The 23,817-nt window shown below is 44.7% G+C and overlaps 1 protein-coding gene across 1 annotated transcript in view; it reads right to left on the bottom strand.

Moving 5' to 3' along the window:
* Window positions 1-20,374: 20,374 nt before the first annotated feature.
* Window positions 20,375-23,817, bottom strand: part of LOC125519639 (putative disease resistance RPP13-like protein 1) — a 5,812-nt gene continuing 2,369 nt past the window's right edge. Inside the window, exons 2-3 of the mRNA XM_048684377.1 lie at window positions 21,002-23,120; window positions 20,375-20,727 (exon numbers count right to left, since the gene is read on the bottom strand). Coding sequence (XP_048540334.1) covers window positions 20,498-20,727; window positions 21,002-23,120 — 2,349 coding nt within the window. The 3' untranslated portion in view covers window positions 20,375-20,497. The remainder of the gene's footprint in view (window positions 20,728-21,001; window positions 23,121-23,817) is intronic.

The raw sequence follows: 23,817 nt of genomic DNA, 5'->3' as shown, positions 1-23,817 counted from the left end.
GCAGATCATGGCGGTGCCCTCCTCGACCTGGGAAGGAAGGAAGGAAGGAACACGCACGTGTGCTGGGTAATATTCTGTGCGTGCAATCTCTGGACTCCAAATCATAAATGTTTTTTTTTACCCCACAAATCTTTGGGTTCTTTTTTACTGGGTTTGTCCCACAAATCAGTGTTGTTAACTGCATGCGTGCTTCATGCGTATCAGGTTAACTGCAAACAAGAGTATTCCCTTCTTGTCAGCGTGCTAATTAACTAGCCTGTCAGTTGATGAGGCAGAGCAAAGTTAAGCTGCAGATTAGAGAAATGATAGGTTACGCCAGAAACAACTCGTGAGCGGTTAGGCGAACAGGAGCGAGTCCCTTTGCGATCCACTGGTGCCGCCGTTGATTCCCTCTCCCTTTGCCGGCCGCTCAAGCAGCTGGAGGGAGGGGGAATCTCCGATCTAGGTGTTGTGGGGGTTCTCGGTAGGGTTAGGGTTGAGGGAGACGTCGTTGAGGTCGTTGTGGCGGCGTCACGTCTGAATAAGTCTCCCCGGGCTTCGTTCATGGTTAGGCGAGGTTCTTGCCTTCGTCTAGGAGCCAGCGGGTTGGGGGGTCTCCGGCGGTCGCGGGCTATGGTGTCAGGAGGTCATCCGGCACTGGCCGGGTTGGACCTTAGATGGTTGGAGGTTGTGTGGAGACAGAGTATCTTCCTCCTCCATGTCGGTATGATTTTCTGCCGCTGTTCTTTCTCAATCTTTGTCCTGCTGCTGGAGGGATGTCCCGCTTTGCCTGGGCGGTTGGCCCTGCTGCGGCACCGGAACCGGATCTTAGTTCTCTTCCATCTAGAAGGGACACATATAGAGGTGCACAAAGCCACAGATGGCAAAGACTGGTGCATCTGTCCTCTGTCCATAACTGATGAAAGACAAGTATTCTAGTTCTGCCTTGACTGTGTTTGTATATAGCTGCATGCTGATGAACTAACTGTCTGATGAAGCACTAGCCGCAAACAAGTACGTACTGCTGTTTTGCTCATGACATTGCTAACATCTTGACTTCTTTCTGAATAAGTTAGCTCTTTTTTTCTCAGTTCCCTTATCCTCAGCGCAAACGTAACAAGAAAATACAGTAGGAACAGAACTGCATCTTGAAGCACTGTTAATAGCAGAGCAAAAATGAATACCAGATTAATTCGATGGAGAGGGCGACCTGATCTGATTTTCGAGCTAGCAATCAAGAACCTTCTCCTTTCCTTGATCTGTTGTTAATCGTAGGCGTCCTTCCTGTTCGTCGTTTCCATCTCCTGAACCGGATAAAACCACTTCTGTTAGAGTACGTAATGGGCCTAATGGCCTGGGCTGGCGGTATAGCCCGTTAGTCTTAGAGTTAATTAGAGATAAGGGTCGCTTTTTTAGGGGTCAAGTAAGCCTTGCTTGGGAGTCAAGTAAACCTCTCTATATAAAGAGAGGAGATGTATCAATCTAATCAAGTAAGAATTAAGAAGGAAATCCCTTCCATCTTGCCCGGCCGTGGGCAAAAGGCCCCCGGCCGGCCCTCTCGCGCCCTCCTTCTAGCAGCGCCATAACAATTTGGTATCAGGTAGCTCAGTTCCGATCATGTCTTCGTCGCCTCCCACCCCGTCGCTTCCGCTGCCGACCGTCACCACCGCGCCGCTGGCCATCTACACCGCGCCGCTGCCCTCCCCGTCCGCGCCGCTGGTCGCATCCTCCGGCGCAGCCACCGCCCAGATGTTGGCGCCCTCCACCGCACCACCGTCCGCCATCTACACCCCGGAGGAGATCACCGGGGTTCTCAACGACCTCGTCACAGCCGTCCAGGGGATCCGGCTGTACCTGGCCAGCCCCTACGGGCCGCCGCCGCCCCTGCCGCTGACCGCCACCGCCGGGCTGCCGGCCTTGCCGTGGTACTCGCCGCATCCAGGGGCCTCCGCGGCATTCGCCGGGACGCTACTGCCCCAGCTGCAGCTGTCGCCCACCACCGCCCCGCAGTGGCCGGGGCCGGCTCCTGCCGCGCCTCCAGCGCCCATCGCCGCCCCCGCACCGCCGTGGTTGCCGTGGCAGCCGCCGCACCAGGCGGCCTTCGCCGCGCTCGCCGGGCCACTGCAGCTGCCATCCATCGCCACCACCGCCCAGCCCTGGCTACACTGGCAGCCGCCGCTCCTGCCGGCCTCCGCCGCGCCCGGCGCTCCGCCGCCGCAGCCACTGCCGCTGCCGGGTGCGCCACCGCCGCAGCCGCTGCAGCAGCCACCGCCGGTTAGCTCCGGCCCCGCATCGACCGTGCCGGCGGGAGTCCCGATCCACCAGATCAAATTCCCGCCGTCGCCATCACCGCTTCCCCAGGGCGTCCCCATCCAGCAGATCAAGCTTCCACCGTCGCCGTCACCGCTTCCAGCTTGGATCACTACCCGCCACGTGTCGGCGACGGTGAGGCTGCAGGCTGCTGCACGCGGCCTCGTAGCGCGTCGGCGTGCGCGGGAGTTGTGTGGTCTGCAGCTGTCGTTTCTCCCAGTTGCGCTTCGCTGCGCAAAGGACCTCGATCTCGTCCGCTGCGTCGGGGATCTTTGGCATGCTGTTTTCCCCACGGACAACGCCCTCAAAGTCTGCGACATCGGCGGTTGGGGAGGCGCACCCCTCCTCACCATTGTCCATCGACAACCCTCCACTCTTCTATGTGCGGTGCCGACCAACAGCCGTCCGGCGGGGAGAAGGCATGGTGTCACCGACAAGAGCGCACCGCGTAGCACCACTGCATTCCGCCGCCGGCCGCCGTGAGGGCACCTCTGCTGGTCGCTCTTACGACCACTTCCAGGTGGCCATACACATGCACTCCTTTTGTCCAGATTGTGTCAATGGGATCCAGGTGGCTGTACACGTGCACGTCCGATGTGCGGATGGTATCCACTTTTTGTTAAGAGGTCCAAAATAAATCATTCCAGCCCATTTCAGGTTGAGAGTAATAAAACAAGCTGAGATGTAAAAGGCTTGTTTTTAGGTGTTAGGTTTGTGTTGCCTCGAGCCATGGTTATAAGTTGGTTAGGCTGCAGCTTGAGGACAAGCTGCATGTCCAGGTGGGGTGTAGTGTTAGAGTACGTAATGTGCCTAATGGCCTGGGCTGGCAGTATAGCCCGTTAGTCTTAGGGTTAATTAGAGATAAGGGTCGCTTTCTTAGGGGTCAAGTAAGCCTTGCTTGGGAGTCAAGTAAACCTCTCTATAAAGAGAGGAGATGTATCAATCTAATCAAGCAAGAATTAAGAAGGAAATCCCTTCCATCTTGCCCGACCGTGGGCAAAAGGCCCCCGGCCGGCCCTCTCGCGCCCTCCTTCTAGCAGCGCCATAACAACTTCAGATTCTTGTTCATCCTGGCAGCCATTGTATGGACTAACCAAACAGAGGAAAGATGGAATCAGTAGGGTAAAAATGTACAACTAACTGCATCCTGTCGCATTTCCTTTATGCAATTCTCCTCCTGCTCGCTCGTCAGACCTGCACCCTCCTCCATATCTATCACTATATTGTGCAACATGCAAATCATGCAGAGTTTACTCTCTTATTGACGTAGTTGCAGAGTTTGCTCTCTTATTGAACTCTACTTTCGAGTCTGAGTCTGAGGAGTAAATAGCAAAAAAAAAAACACCACAAATAAGGACCCTAATTTGAAAAACCACCACCTTTCGGTTCTTTTTTTCAAAAAACCGCCATCATTGTGCTGACAGTTTTTTGCAAGTATACCAGATCCCAGGTCCAAAGCATGACAGCTGAAGGAAGCAGTATCTTAATTAGGTGTGTCATCTTGACTGCTTTCTGAATAAGTTGACAGCATGATTCTCTCTCAGAGACATGCATCAGAATAGAGCAAACTTCTGTTTTCAGGAATGACATCAGAATAAACTTTGATATTGCTTAGTACTACTCCCTCTATAAAGAATTATAAGAGCATTTAGTGATCTTAAAAAACTAACAGAGCAACCTGACTAAAAAATTGAACTGTGTTTTTTTTGGCCAAATTCTGCTTCCCAGCACTTGTCGGATCGTTAGATTAATCAACACTTCTCTTGTCACAAAAAGAAAAAAAAACTTGTCTTCCCTCTCAACTTAACACCTGATTGATTTTGCCAAGAACTACAACCTGAGTGTCGCTGTAGTTGCAAGTAAATATGTGACTTCGATAGAAGACCATGATTTGCTCAAACACAAGTCTGATGTTGAGCAAGTTTTCGATAACTTTCAGGCTCATGTCGAACGCCTTTTGGATTGTAAAATCAAGGCCGTTCAGTCCAATTGGGGTAGTGAATACCACAAACTCCATCGATATTTTCAGCGCACGGGCATCTCTCACCGTGTGTCCTGTCCACATACCTCTCAGCAAAACGGTATTGCCGAGCGCAAACATCGTCATTTGGTAGAGACTGGTCTAGCCTTGCTTGCGCACTCCTTTCTCCCACTTTGCTTTTGGGATGAGACTTTTCTTACAGCATGTTACCTCATCAACCTATGCCCACTCCGGTTCTCAACAAGGACACCCCTTTGTTCCGTCTGTTTCATGTTCAGCCCAACTACTCCTCCCTTCCGATTTTCGGGTGTGCTTGCTGGCCTAGCCTTCGCAAGTACAATGCTTACAAGCTTGAGTTCCGTTCCAAGATGTGCGTCTTTCTTGGCTATAGTCCTCTGCATAAGGGCTGTAAGTGTCTTGACCGTACCACAGGTTGGATATACATCTCTCGTGACGTTGTTTTCGACGAGACTGTGTTTCCTTACTCCAACACCGGCGTCTCGGTTGATCCTGCTTCCCTTGAACATGCCCTCACTTTTCCGTCCGATGAACCGGTTCCGGATGTCCATGTGCGTAAATATGACTTGTCCTATTTGTCACCTAACTTGTCTTCCACAGGCGATGTTGCTCTCTGTTCTCCTCAGGTACTGTTGCTGCTTCGCGCGCCTCCTGACGTGATCGACGTGCATGCTCAGGACGTGCATGTTGTGCGGTAGGCGGAAACGTCTTACCTCAACCTGAGGCGACGTGCTACGTGTTATATGCAGGGGCACACCTCCCTGGAAGCGCATACATCGTTGGAGATTTTACAGGAGGTGTATAACTTGGAGAACAAGAGATAGAAGTAGTTACAGGAGATAAGGAGATAGAATTACATGTAAACCGAACCAACTATCTATCCTAGATCCTGCGCCAAGTCTTGGACTCCTCCATGCGTGACAATGCACTCCATACGTGACATAATATATATTGTGTTTAACACCCTCCCTTAATCACAACTTCATCAGGTTGACATTATGTTTGAAGTCCTCAAAACTTCTAGTGGGTAGAGCCTTGGTGAATCCATCTGCAATCTGATCCTTGGAATGCACAGAGAGAATATCAAGTTGTTTTTGAGCCGCTCGTTCTCTGAGAAAGTGAAAATCAATTTTAATGTGTTTCATTCTGGCATGAAAAACAGGATTAGCAGACAAATAAGTTGCACCCAAATTGTCACACCATAAGCATGGAACTTGTTTACTTTTCACACCAAGCTCTCTCAATAAAGACTGCACCCATATGATCTCAGCTGTAGCTTTTGCTAATGCTTTGTATTCTGCCTCAGTACTGGACCTAGAGACAGTGGCCTGCTTCCTTGCACACCATGAAATCAGGTTAGGGACAAAGAACACTGCAAACCCTCTAGTAGAACGTCTATCATCCAAACAACCTGCCCAGTCAGAATCTGAGAAAGCACTAAGAAGTGTGGATGATGACTTTGAAAGGATCAAGAAGAGGTGTCTAGAGGGGGGCGTGATTAGACACTAAGTGCCAAAAGTTGTAGTTTTTAATATTCTTATGTTTAAGTGGAGTTTAAGCACAAGTTTAACAAACACAATACATATCAAGCAAGCATGCAATGAGTATATGAGCAGCGGAAAGTAAAGCATGCAACTTGCAAGAATGTAAAGGGAAGGGTTTGGAGTATTCAAACGCAATTGGAGACACGGATGTTTTTGTCGTGGTTCCGATAGGTGGTGCTATCGTACATCCACGTTGATGGAGACTTCAACCCATGGAGGGTAACGGTTGCGCGAGTCCACGGAGGGCTCCACCCACGAAGGGTCCACGAAGAAGCAACCTTGTCTATTCCATCATGGCCGTCGCCCACGAAGGACTTGCCTCACTAGCGGTAGATCTTCACGAAGTAGGCGATCTCCTTGCCATTACAAACTCCTTGGTTCAACTCCACAATCTTGTTGGAGGCTCCCAAGTGACACCTAGCCAATCTAGGAGACACCGCTCTCCAAGAAGTAACAAATGGTGTGTTGATGATGAACTCCTTGCTCTTGTGCTTCAAATGATAGTCTCCCCAACACTCAAATCTCTCTCACAGGATTTGGATTTGGTGGAAAGAAGATTTGAGTGGAAAGCAACTTGGGAAAGGCTAGAGAGCAAGATTCATATGGTTGGAATGGAATATCTTGACCTCAACACAAGTGTAGGTAGTTCTCTCTCAGAAAATGTGTATTGGAAGTGTAGGTATGTTCTGATGGCTCTCTCCACGAATGAAGAGTGGGTGGAGGGGTATATATAGCCTCCACACAAAATCTAACCGTTACACACAATTTGCCAAACTTGGTGGGACCGAATGGTTAAACTCGGTCGGACCGATTCAACAAACCTAGTGACCGTTAGGATTTTTGGTGGGACTGAGATGCAACTCGGTAGGACCGATATGGTTAGGGTTAGGGCTTAACGTAATCTCGGTGTGACCGATTACACAAACTCGGTAGGACCGATTTTGGTAATAAGCTAACTAGAGAGTTGGTCAGGAAACTCGGTGAGACCGATTACACAAACTCGGTGGGACCGATTTTGGTAATAAGCTAACCAGAGGGTTTGCATTGTAATCTCAGTAGTACTGATTGCTCAAACTCGGTGAGACCGATTTTGGTAATGGGCATACACAGAGAGAGTACAATCCCATCTCGGTGAGACCGAGATCCCTATCGGTGAAACCAATTTGCTAGGGTTTGTGGCAGTGGCTATGACATTTGAAACTCGGTGGCGCCGGATAGATAGAATCGGTGGGGCCGAGTTTGACTTTTGGTTTAGGTCATATGTGGATGTGGGAAGGTAGTTGAGGGTTTTGGAGCATATCACTAAGCACTTTGAGCAAGCAAACCATTAAGCAACACCTCATCCCCTCTTGATAGTATTGGCTTTTCCTATAGACTCAATGTGATCTTGGATCACTAAAATAGAAAATGTAGAGTCTTGATCTTGAAGCTTGAGCCAATCCTTTGTCCTTCGCATCTTGAAGGGGTTCCACATCCTCTAGTCCATGCCACTCCATTGTTGAACTTATCTGAAACATACTAGGTAAAAGTGTTAGTCCAACAAGAGATATGTTGACATTAATTACCAAAACCACCCAGGGAGCACTTGTGCTTTCAATCTTCCCCTTTTTGGTAATTGATGACAACATACATCAAAGCTTTAGATAAAGATATAGAGAATAGCAAGTAAAGCTTTGGAAAGACATGTAACATGCATAGGCTCCCCCTACATGTATGCAATCATGTGAATATTGAATATAGGAGCATGTGAATGCATAAACATGACAGAGTAAGCAATGTGTTACATGTATCTTGGCTATATGCATCAGAGCAAATGATGTGAATGTGAGAAATGTACCTTCATACTCATGAGTCCTTCTTGCAAACATTATGTACATCAGCAAGAACTTCTCATTCACATGACTGTGATGCATATACGTACCTTGTGGTCTTGAGTTGGCTTAGGATGGGATGAACCTGCGCAAACAAGGTTAAATAACATAGATACACCTACTGACCAGAGCAAACAAGAGAAACCACAAGAGAACCAAGACTGGGATGACATGTAGAGTGAGTACTAAGTACCACATTGGATATAGACATGTCCCCAAAGGTAAAGATATGCAATAAAATCAGAGATTTCCTTCCCTTAGATGTCTTGCTCCCCTTGAATCTGCATGGGATATTGGGAGAAGATAGGGAACAGAAAATCAGAGCAACAAAAAAGAAACAACAGGGCTTGAGCTAAAGCAAGCAAACAAACATGTCTTTCCCCTCTTAAAGACATGTGACATCTCTCCTCTTGAACACCAAGCATCTGGGGTCTTTGATGATATTACTTTCTCCTTGTTGAGAAACTCTCTCCCCCTGAGTATTCTCTCTTTCTCCCCCTATAGGAAGGATTAAGCTTTGATGTGATCTCTCTCTCCCCCTTTGACATCAATTTCCAAGAAGGGCTCTTCTGGACATGTGATACAAATGGGTTGGTCCTCGAGTCACAGAGCAAAGCAGTATATCTAATATGATGCTGGTAGAGGACAAGAATCATTGAGTGGAGTTGGAGTAAATAGAAATCAGGAATAAGTGGCAAGTTGGTTTTCCTGTGGTGGAATCGGTGACTCTGAGTTGTGTGCTTCGGTTGCACCGAAAGATTTCGGTTGGGCCGAAGAGAACAAACCGGTGTGACCGAGTTCATTAGAGTGAAACCACTTGTCACCTCAGCTCACTAGACAAGTAAGATCTCACAAGGATATGCAAGGAATTTACTGAAAGATTTGCAATGAATTGGATGCAGAAAACGCAGAACAAAAAGCAAAGAAAAGAAACTAAAGGATCTAGATGATGTTTTTTGTTTTTGTTTGAAAGGGCAAACAAATATGCAAGATACAAATGCAATAACACATAAAAGAACACAAGAGAACTTCATCTAGAGATGGTCAGCGACAAAGTCACCTATGTTAGAGTATATTGACTTAGGAGTCAAGTGAGATCACTTGATCATAGGTCATACTCATCGTTTAAGCTCAAAATGGGGTTACCATTTTTCTTTTAAGCATCTTGAAGTATTCACATCTTGTCGAGTTGCTTTGGCTCATGACTTGGAGTAAAGCTTCTCTAAGATGGAATAACATACCTTGGGTGGTGGTGTTGATCTTGCTCATGTAGTTGAACTTGTGTGGGTTGCTCAAGGTTGATGTAGTTCATCAAGAGTTGGGAGCACCACTTGGAGTTTGAGTTCATCTACCTACATGAGTTAGCTTTGCAAGGAAGAGCACTTGTGTATCCAAAATGACAATCATGAGACTCAACATAGAATTTGCCAAAGGATATGTTTGAATGGTTTCGTGCTTCCTTGTCTTCAACCATCATTGTGTAGAGACTTGGTGATGTAGAGATTGATCAAGATGTGAGTGGGTTGCAATCTCGTAGATTTAGATTCAATCAAGTACCTACACGGGTTAGATAACATGCAAGGTACAAATATATCCAAGACATATGAATAGCATCATAAGAGAAATATCAAGGATTAGTCATAGGCTCATGCCCCGCATGTATCAAATAGAGTTCCTACTCCAAGTTTGAAGCATCAATGATGTTCAATTCACCTCTCAACCTGCAAAACACTTTCTCATCAAGTGTTTTAGTGAATATATCCGCTAATTGCTTATCGGTGCGAACATGCTTAAGGTTAATGTCCCCTTTTGCAACATGATCTCGAATGCAATGATGACGAACTTCAATATGCTTAGTTCGAGAATGTTGCACGGGATTGTGAGCAATCTTAATAGCACTTTAATTGTCACATAGCAATGGAACATGTTTCACATATATCCCATAATCTTTAAGAGTTTGGGTCATCCAAAGTAATTGAGCACAACATGAACCAGCGGCAATGTATTCCGCTTCGGCGGTGGATAAGGATACCGAGTTTTGTTTCTTGGAAGACCAAGACACAAGAGATCTACCAAGGAATTGACAAGTACCCGAAGTGGACTTTCTATCAACCTTGTCTCCGGCATAGTCCGAATCGGAGTAGCCAACAAGATCAAAAGAGGACCTCTTAAGATACCAAATGCCAAAATTTGGTGTATGGATTAGGTATCTCACTATCCTTTTCACAGCCTTAAGATGACATTCTTTAGGAGCAGCTTGATATCGTGCACACATGCACACACTTAGCATAATATCGGGACGTGAGGCACATAGATATAACAATGAACCAATCATAGAGCGATAAACCTTTTGATCAACCGGTTCACCATCTTTGGTCAAATCAAGATGTCCACTAGTAGGCATGGGTGTAGTCATACCTTTGCATTCTTGCATATTGAACTTCTTGAATAAGTCCTTAGTGTACTTCGTTTGAGAGACAAAGGTACCTTCCTTAGTTTGCTTGATTTGCAAACCGAGAAAGAATTTGAGTTCACTCATAATAGACATCTCCAACTTCTCCAACATTAGCTTTCCAAACTTCTCACTAAAATGAGGGTTAGTTGAACCAAATATGATATCATCAACATAAATTTGGCACACAAATAGTTCTCCATTAACCCTTTTAGTAAAAAGAGTAGAATCAATTTTACCAATTTCAAAGCCTTTTTCAATAAGGAACTTGGTCAAGCATTTATACCATGCTCTAGGAGCTTGTTTAAGACCATAAAGGGCTTTGTGAAGTTTGTAAAAATGATTAGGTTTCTTAGGATTGACGAAGCCGGGAGGTTGCTTAACATAAACTTCCTCCTCAATTTCGCCATTTAGAAAAGCACTTTTAATGTCCATTTGGTACAAGGTGATATCATGGTGATTAGCATAAGCAAGTAAGATGCGAATGGACTCAAGTCTAGCAACGGGAGCATATGTCTCACCATAGTCCATACCTTCAACTTGTGTGTAGCCTTGGGCGACAAGACGTGCTTTGTTGCGAACCACTTGTCCATCTTCATCTTGCTTGTTGCGAAACACCCATTTGGTACCAATGATGCTGTGGTTGTTGTCGGGCTTCTCGACCAATGTCCACACTTGATTTCTCTCAAAGTTGTGTAGCTCTTCATGCATACCGTTTATCCAGTCCGGATCCTCCCATGCTTCTTCAACCTTCATAGGTTCAATGCTAGAGATGAATGAGTAATGTTCACAAAAGTTAGCTAAACGAGTTTTAGAGCGAGTGATTCTCCTTGTTTGGATATCATTGTAGATTTGCTCGACGGGATGATCTTTGGCAATTCTTGCTCAAACTCGTGAAAGCTTTTGCTTGGGTCAGGGTGGAACATCCTCTTCATCTTGTGCTTTTTCTTGGCCTTCTTCATTGTTGACGTTGTCGTTCTCTTGTCGTGGTGGAGAAGGAGGTTGTTGATGTTCGTCTTGGTGTACTTCCTGTTTTCTTCATCTTGGCATGTCCCACTTGTGGATGCTTCCGTATCAACTCTTGGTTCACCTTGTCGTGAGGTAGAAGCTTCCACTTGGACGGACGAGGTACTCTCCTTCACTTCCGTTGGACGAATCTTGCCAATGGACAAGTCTTGAATTGCTTCTGAAGGGTCTTTGTCTCCTACATCAATTGGCAATTGCTCTACTTGCGAGCCGTTAGATTTATCAAACTTCACATCTACCGTCTCTTCAACCTTTCGGGTGAAATTGTTGTAGACACGGTAAGTGTGAGAGTTTGAGCCATAACCAAGTAGGAAACCTTCATGAGATTTAGGAGCAAATTTAGAACGACGATGCTTATCAAGAATGTAGCACTTTGATCTGAATACTCGAAAGTATCCAACTTGGGGTTGTTACCGGTGAGGAGCTCATATGCCGTCTTGCCGAGTAGCTTGTGAAGATACACGCGATTTGTTGCATGACAAGCTGTCTCAACCGCTTCCGCCCAAAAGTGCTTTGGCGTTTTGTACTCATCAAGCATCGTTCTTGCCATCTCGATAAGAGTCCGGTTCTTCCTCTCAACAACTCCATTTTGTTGAGGTGTGTACGTAGCTGAGAACTCGTGTGAAATCCCTTCTTCGTCAAGAAAGGTGTCCACATTTGCGTTCTTGAACTCCGTTCTGTTGTCACTCCGAACCTTCTTAATCTTCACATCAAACTGATTTTGGGCCTTCCTAGCGAAGTTTTTGAAGATCTTCTAGACCTGCGATTTGTCATCAAGAAAGAACACCCACGTAAATCTTGAAAGATCATAAACTATGACTAGACCAAATGAGTTACCACCGAGACTCTTGTAGGCATTTGGACCAAAGAGATCCATGTGAAGTAGCTCGAGTGGTCTTCTTGTGGTCATGATGTTCTTCGCACGGTGACTTCCTCCAACTTGTTTTCCTGCTTGACAAGCACTACAAAGTCTATCCTTGTCAAATATGACATCTTTTATTCCAAGGATATGATCACCTTTAATAAGCTTATCAAGATTTCGCATACCAACATGACCTAGTCTTCTATGCCACAACCAGCCTTTAGAAGATTTAGCAATTAAGCAAGTTTTAGGTTGAGCCTTTTTAGTGAAATCAACAATGTAAAGATCTCCTCTTCGTATACCAGTAAAGACCATTTTATGATTGTCTCTACGAAACACTTGGCAATCTACTTCAGTGAATAGGACATTGAAACCAAAATCAGCAAGTCTGGAAACTGAAAGTAAATTGTATCCAAGGGATTCAACGAGCATGACATTTTGTATGGAGATATCATGTGAGATGGCCACCTTACCAAGGCCAACCACCTTACCCTTTGAATTATCACCAAAAGTGACATATTTTCGAGGGTCGTCGTTTTCAGCAAGCTCATGGAACATATCTTCATCTCCGGTCATATGATAAGTACATCCACTATCAAGGACCCATTCCTTTCCTCCAGCCATGTAGCCGCGAAGATTTGCCATAAGATCAAAATGCCTCATTGCATCATCAAGATCATAGTCACTATCATCATCTTCATCATAGTATCCATGTTCAACATCATCTTGTGATTGATCAATTCCTAGAGAGGGTAATTCATTAGATAAATGATCATCACAATGGTTACCTTTATGAATTCTAATAGCTTCGGATATGATATTGCTAATGATTCCAACATTTCCTTTAGCACGCATGAGATTGGTAAGCTCAAATAGACAATCACCAAAGCTAGGATCACTAGAGTTCATCTTACTCAAGGCAATAGACTTATGGAGAATTTCGTCTAAATTTTTCAAGGAATAATCTGGAAATCGTTCCTCAAGAAATGTCCATATGGTGTAGGCACACTCAAGAGTAGGCAAACTAGCAATCAAATTTTTGGGCAATCCTCTTATGATAAGATTGATGGTTCTAAGATTGCGAATCATGTCAAGATCTTCTTCGGGTGTGGGATGAAAGGGATCAATATGAGGTGCACAAGGACTAGCAATGTACTTGTTCAAGTGATATTCATTGAAAATCTCAAGCATTTCATTTTCCACTCATGAAAATACTCTTCATCAAGAATAGGCACTCTATGTCTAAGACTCCCCAAAGTAGACACATCCATCTTCCTCCAAAGGTGTTTAAACCAAGGCAATGGAGACCAAAGCTCTGATACCAATTGAAGAGGTGCCAAAAGTTGCAGTTTCTAATATTCTTATGTTTAAGTGGAGTTTAAGCACAAGTTTAACAAACACAATACATATCAAGCAAGCATGCAATGAGTATATGAGCAGCGGAAAGTAAAGCATGCAACTTGCAAGAATGTAAAGGGAAGGGTTTGGAGTATTCAAACGCAATTGGAGACATGGATGTTTTTGTCGTGGTTCCGATAGGTGGTGCTATCGTACATCCACATTGATGGAGACTTCAACCCACAGAGGGTAACGGTTGCGTGAGTCCACGGAGGGCTCCACCCACGAAGGGTCCACGAAGAAGCAACCTTGTCTATTCCATCATAGTCGTCGCCCACGAAGGACTTGCCTCACTAGCGGTAGATCTTCACGAAATAGGCGATCTCCTTGCCCTTACGAACTCCTTGTTTCAACTCCACAATCTTGTTGGAGGCTCCCAATTTGACACCTAGCCAATCTAGGAGACACCACTCTCCAAGAATTAACAAATGGTGTGTTGATGATGAACTCCTTGCTCTTGTGCTTCAAATGATAGTCTCCCCAACACTCAAATCTCTCTCACAGGATTTGGATTTGGTGGAAAGAAGATTTGAGTGGAAAGCAACTTGGGAAAGGCTAGAGATCAAGATTCATATGGTTGGAATGGAATATCTTGACCTCAACACAAGTGTAGGTAGTTCTCTCTCAGAAAATGTGTATTGGAAGTGTAGGTATGTTCTATTGGCTCTCTCCACGAATGAAGAGTGGGCGGAGGGGTATATATAGCCTCCACACAAAATCTAACCGTTACACACAATTTGCCAAACTCGGTGGGACCGAATGGTTAAACTCGGTCGGACCAATTCAGCAAACCTAGTGACCGTTAGGATTTTCGGTGGGACTGAGATGCAAATCGGTAGGACCGATATGGTTAGGGTTAGGGCATAACGTAATCTCGGTGTGACCGATTACACAAACTCGGTAGGACCGATTTTGGTAATAAGCTAACCAGAGAGTTGGTCAGGAAAACTCGGTGAGGCCGATTACACAAACTCAGTGGGACCGATTTTGGTAATAAACTAACTAGAGGGTTTGCATTGTAATCTCGGTAGTACCGATTGCTCAAACTCGGTGAGACCGATTTTGGTAATGGACATACACAGAGAGAGTACAATCCCATCTCGGTGAGACCGAGATCCCTATCGGTGAAACCGATTTTCTAGGGTTTGTGGCAGTGGCTATGACATTTGAAACTCGGTGGCGCCGGATAGATAGAATCGGTGGGGCCGAGTTTGACTTTTGGTTTAGGTCATATGTGGATGTGGGAAGGTAGTTGAGGGTTTTGGAGCATATCACTAAGCACTTTGAGCAAGCAAGCCATTAAGCAACACCTGATCCCCTCTTGATAGTATTGGCTTTTCCTATAGACTCAATGTGATCTTGGATCACTAAAATAGAAAGTGTAGAGTCTTGATCTTGAAGCTTGAGCCAATCCTTTGTCCTTAGCATCTTGAAGGGGTTCCACATCCTCTAGTCCATGCCACTCCATTGTTGAACTTATCTGAAACATACTAGGTAAAAGTGTTAGTCCAACAAGAGATATGTTGACATTAATTACCAAAACCACCCAGGGAGCACTTGTGCTTTCAGACTTGCTGAAGTTGAGACCAATATTAAGGGTGTTCTTGACATATCTAACTATTCTCTTGGCAGCAGTCAAATGAACAGTAGTGGGTGCATGAAGAAATTGGCAGACTTTGTTAACAGCAGATGATATATCAGGTCTTGTAAGAGTAAGATATTGAAGTGCACCTACAAGACTTCTGTACTTAGTGTTGTCTTCCTGACTCAAGGCTTGTCCTTCTATGAGAGATAATTTTTCTAAACTTGATAATGGAGTGGGTGAAGGTTTACAGTCGTGCAGACCAGCCTTTCTTACCAGATCAGTTGCATATTTTTCTTGAGACAAGTGAAGTCCATCATCATGTTTCTTCACTTCTATCCCTAAGAAATAATGCAAGTCTCCAAGATCCTTAAGAGCAAACTCTGCACTGAGATCCTTCAACAATCCTGTTATAGCTTCATCAGATGAGCTTGTAACAATAATATCATCAACATAGATGAGAACAAAGATATGAGTGTTGCACTTGTTATAAATGAACAGTCAAGTGTCAGATTTGGAAGGAACAAAGCCAAGAGTTTGTATCTTTTGACTGAGACGTGAATACCACACCCTTGGAGCCTGCTTCAACCCATACAACGCTTTGTCAAGTCTGCACACGTGCAGTGGTGCACGTTTGTTCTCAAATCCAGGAGGTTGTTTCATGTACACTTCCTCTTCCAGAACACCATGAAGGAACGCGTTCTGAACGTCTAGCTGTCTAAGACTCCAGCCCCTGGACACAGCAATGGACAAAACAAGACGAATGGTTGCAGCTTTTACCACTGGACTAAACGTGCCCTCATAGTCAATACCATAGCGTTGCTTGAAGCCTTTTGCCACAAGTCTTGCCTTGTAGCGATCAATGGTGCCATCAGATTTTCTTTTGATCCTAAACACTCACTTGCAATCAATGAGGTTTTTACCTTGCTGTGGAGGGACCAAATGCCAGGTTTTGTTTCTCTTCAATGCCATGTACTCTTCATGCATGGCCTTCTTCCAATTTTCATCAGCTAGGGCTTCATCAAGTGTGTAGGGTTCACCTGTCCTAAACCTTGGTTCTGTTCTCATACTGGACCACTAGGTAGTGGATCAAGGCAGTGATAGGCTCCGACTAAATTCAGCCAAGATTAGAAAAAATCAGAGACAACAAGTTAAGTGCTATAGCGTGAACCGACAAGTTGCAATCTGGGCCGAAAGATGGGAGACCATTACAAGACTTGATAGCAGCGAAACATTGTGTGAGCTCTACTCAAGTGTCGATTTCTTCGGAAGTTTCAGAATTTCAGCTCCTGACAGACAGTAGTAATCTCTGTAATTGTCAAGGTACAAAAAGGAACCCTCTGGATTCTCTTCCAGATGAATGCCAAATCTGTTGACCTTCGACTGTTACAAAAAACACTACTACACACGTAGTACTGACATCTCCCCACTCTGCTCTGCTCCTCTCTGAATTTCATTCCTAACAGCTGCTACGACCAAATGACTGAATCATATGCGTAAACACCTGTCACCTCTCACCATGTTTGCAACATACTCTTTAATTGTTTTCTCACAGCATATCCAGATTTTTCACTTCCCATGTAAAGTAGAGTTCGCAACTGCCTCATAAGTGCAAAACACATTAATCACCATAAATGAACCAAGCCCAGAGCGCCAAACACGTGCCATTTTGTTTGCAGATTCTTCTTTCAGGTTACAGCAACCAACTGAAAGTACATGTGGAAATCACTAATAGTCTTTACTCTCCATGCGACCACATCAGTAATTGTTCTCCCAATGCATAAAAGCTTACTGCCCATAGTATACAATACAAAACACTAGTATTTGCAAAAGATAAATCTTACTGCCGTAGACTTTTTATTAGTGACAATCAACGTGGACCGTCTGAAAATAACAGTGTTGGAAAAACTATGGAGTAGAGCTTATTTAGTTGTCAACCTGCTAATCTCACCCTGCTCGGTTGTGGTTTCAGGAGATTGGTAAATCGTTAGATTGGTCAAAACTTGCCTTCCCTGAATCATTAGGTTGGTAAATCGTTAGGTTGTGGTTTCTGATGTGAATTCAATGGAAGACAGGCGGTGAAGGAAGGGGGAGACTTCAGGCTAGAAAGTTTGCTTAATGCAGAGTCAGATCGACGGGCAAGGTCAACGCAGCGAAGCATCCTTGAGAAAACCCTAGCGCCGTTTTTTCTCACCATGTTCTGAATCCAGTTACATCCGTGTAAACTGGACATAGATTCAGTTCACATCCATCAGTTGAAAAAATCCAGAACGATCTCTTATAGTAAGCAAAGTGTTCTTAAGGGTACACGGAAATTTCATCTAGTCACTTTCATCTTATTGTTTTGATTTTTGTTCGCTACTTTGATAATTTGATATGTGGGTGGACCGGTGCTTAGGTGCTGTTCCTACTTGAACAAACCTCCTATTTATGATTAACCCCCTTGCAAGCATCCGCAACTACGAGAAAAGTATTAAGAATAAATTCTAATCATAGGATTAAACTTTTGGATCCAATCGGTCCCTAACGGAATAGCGCATAAACTAGGGTTTAAGATTTTGTCACTCTCGCAACTCATCATCTAATAACTACTCCACAATGCATTCCCTTAGGCCCAAATATGGTGAAGTGTCATGTAGTCGACGTTCACATGACACCACTAAAGGAATCACAACATACATACTATGAAAATATCGAACACGTATCAAATTCACAGGATTACTTGCAACATGATTTCTCCCGTGACCTTAAGAACAAAAATAACTATTCATAAATGATAATCATGCTCAAGATCAGAGGGGTATTAAATAGCATATTGGATCTGAATATATAATCTTCCACCAAATAAACCATATAGTAATCAATTACAAGATGTAATCAACATTACTAGTCACCCACAAGCACCAATATATAGTTCCGGTACAAAGATTGAACACAAGAGATGAACTAGTGTTTGAGAGGAAATGATGTTGTTGAAGAAGTTGATGAAGATTGCCCTCCACAAGATGGGAGAGTTGTTGGTGATGATGATGACGATGATTTCCTCCTCCAGGAGGGAAGTTTCCCCGGCGGAATCGCTCCCCGGAGAGCAAAAGTGCTCCTGCCCAAGTTCTGCCTCAAGACGGCGGCGCTCCATCCCGAAAGTCCTGTCCTTATTTTTTTTCTAGGTCAAAATGACTTATATACCAGAAGATGGGCACCGGAGGTGGGCCTGGGTGAGCACAATCCACCAGGGCGCGCCAGGGAGGCGCGCCCAGGTGGGCTGTGCCCACCTGGTGGGTCCCCTATGGTTCTTATTTGCTCCAATATTCCTCATATATTCCATAAATATTCTCTGCAAAGTTTCACCGTATTTGGAGTTGCGCAGAATAGGTAGCCTGACATAGCTTTTCCAGGTCCATATTTCCAGCTGCCGGAATTCTCCCTCTTTGTGTGTACCTTACTTATTATGAGAGAAAAGGCATTAGAATTACTCGAAAAAGCATCATTATGCATAAAAACATCATAAAGAATAGTAGGAAAACATGATGCAAAATGGACGTATCAGCTCTCGCCTTGTCGGCAGTAGGGGACTCCGTCCACGCTCTACTCTTCGACTCGCCTTCGCCGCCACCCCAGCCACCCGTTGTCGAGCCAAAGCCGGAGCCGGCTTGAGGAGGAGGAGCGCGCCCGGCGAGCTGCAATGTCGGCGCCCCAGCAGACGCCGGGGGAGGCTGCCCTGACAGCGTTGCAAACGGCGTTCGGGTGGGCTGACCCTGCTCTCGTCTTCATTGACCTCACCGATGATGGCAACCTCAAGGACAAGGGCAAGGCGGAGGACGTCTACGGCAGCATGCAGGCGCAGAGTTTTTTATGTTTTTATTAATGTTTAATTAGGTTTAAGTGGATCTTTGCTGGCGGTTGACCGGCCACTTAATGTTTAATTATGTTTATTTCCGCCATCTGTTTTTTTTCTATGCCGATAAATTTGGATCCGTCTCCCGTTAAACGCTTAAGTCAACCCATATGAAAATGCGGACACGCACGTCCGCTTGGCCGACCCAAACGGACGAAAAGCGGAGAAAACACGCGTCCGTTTGGGTCGGCGCGTTGAAGTTGTTCTCATGGGTGTGTTTGATAGCATGCATAGAGGGTGCATAAGCTTCAACGTTCCTACTCAACCTACTTGTTGCTGTTTGGTAGCGTGCATGAGCTCTCCTCAGCTATGTTGAACTCAACCAAAATAGCCCCGTCGCCTACAGGAGGAGTGCCCGAACAGCCGTTCGCTGCTCAGCATGGCTGGCTCGAACGCTCACAAAAAATCCTGCCGCGACCAACCCTCCCTGCCCATCTTCTCCGTGACGTGCGCCTCCTCCTCCTCCCTGTCTTCTCCGCGATGCGCCTCCTGCTCCGAACCGATGTGCTCGCCATGGACCTGGTCATTGGATATGCCCCACCTCGCCGTTGGCCCTGGTCGTTGCCGCCCCAGATTTCCGCCGGCCCTTGTCGTTGGCACGGCTGGACACTGAACCAGATCGCCGCGATCCTGACCGCCGCTGCTCCTGATCGTTTCCCCAGTTCCCCGCTGCCCCAGATCGCCCTGGTCGTTGCCGCCACTGATGCTGCCCCAGATCATGTATTAGCAGGCATCGGTAGATCATGGGCTAGCAGACATAATTAGATCTCGATTTTTTCTCTGAATTGCGAAGCACAAGCGGCAAGCAATAGTTACAGTCGATGCGTTACTGTGTTGGTTTCATCTCGTTGTGCTCAGTTAATCACCTGAATTAGCTTTTGTTTAGAAATTTTACAGCTTTCCCCTGACGATTGCCTAGCACTAGCAACTTTAATTTTGTATGAACGAATATAAGGTTGACTGGCTCTGGCATGAAAATATATTTTTCATCGCCCAGCATGTCTAACGAGATGCAGGCTACCAAACACAGTCTCAACCCAACATGTTTCAACACATGCAAGACTACCAAACAACTGCACTTGTATAGACTCAGCATGTCTACCCTGAGCATGTGTCAAAGGGGAACAACCATGCTAGGTTGAGAATGCTATCAAACACTCCCTACGATTACCATATGCATGTGAATCCTGGCTAACGACGCTGGCATGGTCAAGAGGGGCTCATGTGATGCTGCCGGATGCATGAATCACGACACCAATAGATGTCCATGATAATGAGTACCGTGGAACTCGAGCTAGTATCGAACTTTCCGTTTTAATAGTAATTTATTAGTAGAATGGATATATATGGATAGATTAAAAGTAAGGATTTTCATGCATAATATAAACTAGCACATATGCCCGTGCGTTGCAACAAGAAAACACAACACACAGACGCGAGAGTTAGGTTATACAGATGCGGACAAGATCTTGAGCGCAAACATCAACCGGCATGTCTTCAAACAGGATGTACCCTCACACCATCAAATTGCCTTGTTCATCCAGGCGATGCAGTTTTTGATTTGTTCCAACTTCCAAACCTATGTGGAAATTGCTGATGAGGTCGTGCTACTGTTGTTCAGTACCCTCAGAGCGACAGCTACTCTATCTTGCAAAGACAGGAATCTCCCATCAACAAAGGTGTGGTCCCTTGCCATCATATCTTCCAAAAATGGGATCCTCACCAAGTTGCAGACGTAACTGAAGGTACTTCTCATTTTGTACAGAGAGTCAAATCCTTGTGCATCCACCATAGAAGATGATAAGGTTTCTGGATGGAAAGAAAAACACAAAACTAGTTAAATGATACTATCTAGATATATTAAACTCAAGAAAACCTAGAAGAACAAGTAAGAAGACAAACACTAGGCAACATGCAATAGGAGGGTACAGAATATATCCGAGCAGCATGCAGTATAAACTAGGAATTTATGCAATAGGAGGGTACAAAAAGCATAAATAAAATCAAAAGAATTTATAAACTGGCAAAAAGAGTGCTCAAACAATTTAAGACAAAGCTTCTACATATGTTTGATTTTCCGTACCTTCAAATATGGTAGAGCTGCTAATATTTGAATCCAACTTGCAGTTGTCTCCTCTCGTGTACAAAACATACCATTTTCTTGAGTTGTCTCCATCACGTGCATATGCCTTGACATGCTCCGCTTGGCTGAACTTGTCCCACTCAGTGCCAGATTGTCCCGCGGCTATCGAAGAGAGCAACCATAGCCTGCAGAATAGCTGGAAATGCCTTGGCTTTATGTCTCGCATGTATTCTGGGAGTTTTAACATGGTGTAATCCTCCAGGATCAGCCTCTCGAGTGAAGCAATCTGCTCCAGCACCTTCAACTTTGGGCAGTTCACGATGGTAAGCATCTGCAGATTGGGGAAATTGGTGATCCTCTCCAGGTCAGGGCATCCATTCACTGTAAGCTCAACAACAGAAGGAAAGCTCTCAATGTAGCTGAGGTACTTGACATGTTGTAGACATAATATTTTCAATGAGCTTGCATTGGATGCAAGGCCTGGAGGAACATGCCTCAGTCTGCATTTTTTGAGCACAAGCTTCTTCAAACGGCGCATGGCTTTTACTTTCTCCTCCCACTCCCACTCCTCCCATTCCACCATTCCATACAAGATCATTTCATTTAACCTTGGAAATGAAGCTGTTGCCGCATGCAAGAATCCAGTCCCCACATGTTTGATGCATGGAGCACGAGAGACCTGTAGAACCTCCAGACCGGGGAGCTGGCACAACCCATTGGGAAGTTGTGCGCAACAAGCCAGATCATGAAACAATATAGTCTTCAAGTTGTTGAGGGGCACCACTGATGTGGACATCATCCAGCTCGGGAGTTGCCGGCCAAAATACCCCTTGATTTGAAGAACTTCTACACCAGGTGGAGGGTAGAGCTTATCGTAAACCTTCTCAATTCGTTGTTGCTCTTCCTCAGAGACACCATCCTTCTCTTTGACCAACACATCATCTCCCAATCTACTGGTGCAGTGCAGGAGTAGCCTGATAAGATGCATCTTCTCGCTGAGCCTAGCATTAGCAGCAAACGAGGTAGCAGATACATTCTCTAATTCAGTTAATCCAAGAAGTCTGAGTTGGGAAACAGGACCCAACTCATCCAAACTGCACCAATCACCATCCATGTGGGCTCGAAACATACGTAGTCTCCTCATATTTGTCAGACCACTAAACCCTCTAGGTACCATACATGCTTCGGGAAGTGAAAGGAACCTCAACTGGCCAAGCTTCACAATGCTATCAGGAAGATTCACCAATCTTGTACATCCACGAAGGTCAAGGAATTGCAACAGTTTCATCTTGCCAATGTTTCCTGGAAGTACAGATATATCCGCATTTACTAGTGTTAGATACCTCAGGTGCTTGAGTTGATGCAACAATTCCAGCAATACAGCCATATCTGAAGATTCCATATGCAGAGTCCGCAAACTAGAAAAAGTAGCCAATAAATCACCAGGCTTCATCTTAATCTGGATAGTTGAGATCAATGTTCTCATTGATTTCTGCACCTGTAGAGATTTTGAATCAAGTTCACCTGATTGTGATTGGTTAGCTTCTATGGACAACCGAAGAAAGTTTTGTGAACTAAGTTTAGAAAGAATATCATTGTCTCCATCTTGAGCCACGAGTGCTTCATCTTTAGTCATATACTGAGCAAATGAGCGAACAACATCATGCATGCTGCAAACCCATATATGAGCATACGCTTTATCTGGCTCTATAAGGTTCCTAGATATCAACTCCTTGTAGTAATTTGTTCCCAATTCTTCTAAATCATTAGAATTTCCATGAATAAATCCTTCACTAATCCACATTGCAACAACTTCATCCATAGTAAAAATTCTACTTTTAGGAAGAAGAGAGTAGTACAGAAAGCACTGCTTCAGGTAGGAAGGCATATATACATAGCTTAAGTATACCGTGTGGTTGAGCTCATCGGGCATTTTAGTTGTTGACCATTTAGAATCATCCAAAACCTGCTGCCAGTCATGCCGTAGCCCCCCTCTTTCACGCAAGAGTCCTCCCATTACTTTAATGGCAACTGGTAAGAAACCACATTTTTGTATAATTTTCAGTCCGATATCCTTTAGCATATTGATGTGGTCTTCATCTATCTCACTTGAGTGTACCTGCGAACATGCAATACAAGGGACAGCTACAGTTAATTAATTATGAACCAAGCTCCTTTAAGGCACTCAAATTTACCTTCTAAGAGACAAGAATACTAATTGATTTATCTGTCCATTTATTATGCTAGGTTTGACAATGTAAATATTCAAATCACAGAATGTACATGTCAAAAAATGTCATAAATGCATTTACCTATCTTGCTCCTACATACAAATATTTGCGATATGAATTCCACAAATAAAATACATATTTTATACCAATATTAGAAAAAGGCGCGCCAGGCTCTAAGCGATAGCAAAATGCCTAGCGCTTAATGTGCACTTAAGCATGTGGTTTGGTCATAAAAGAGTAAAGCGGTGGCCAGACACATAATCAACGCCCATTTAAAACTTTACTTCATACCTAGGCAACAACAATATATTCCAAGAAATATATTTTTGCAGTACTCTCGTCATTGTGATAGAAACTTGCACTCAGATTTAGTAAAATCATATAATATTTATTATCTTCCTTATTTTTGCAGTACTCTCGTCATTGTGATAGAAACTCGTCACACGAAGTTATCCATCTCCCCGTCACCTAAAATTCATAATTGACAAAATTTTGTAGTGATATATTTCCTTGTCTAGCACAATGCTTTTTTGGCACTAGCAAAGTAACATCAGATTAAGGTGGTAGAGAAACTAGCCATGTGAA

Source organism: Triticum urartu, chromosome 7 (assembly GCF_003073215.2).
Source record: "Triticum urartu cultivar G1812 chromosome 7, Tu2.1, whole genome shotgun sequence".
In the NCBI taxonomy this organism is placed as follows: domain Eukaryota; kingdom Viridiplantae; phylum Streptophyta; class Magnoliopsida; order Poales; family Poaceae; genus Triticum; species Triticum urartu.
Note: the sequence above shows the minus strand (reverse complement) of the source record. Positions and strands in the feature narration are given on the sequence as shown.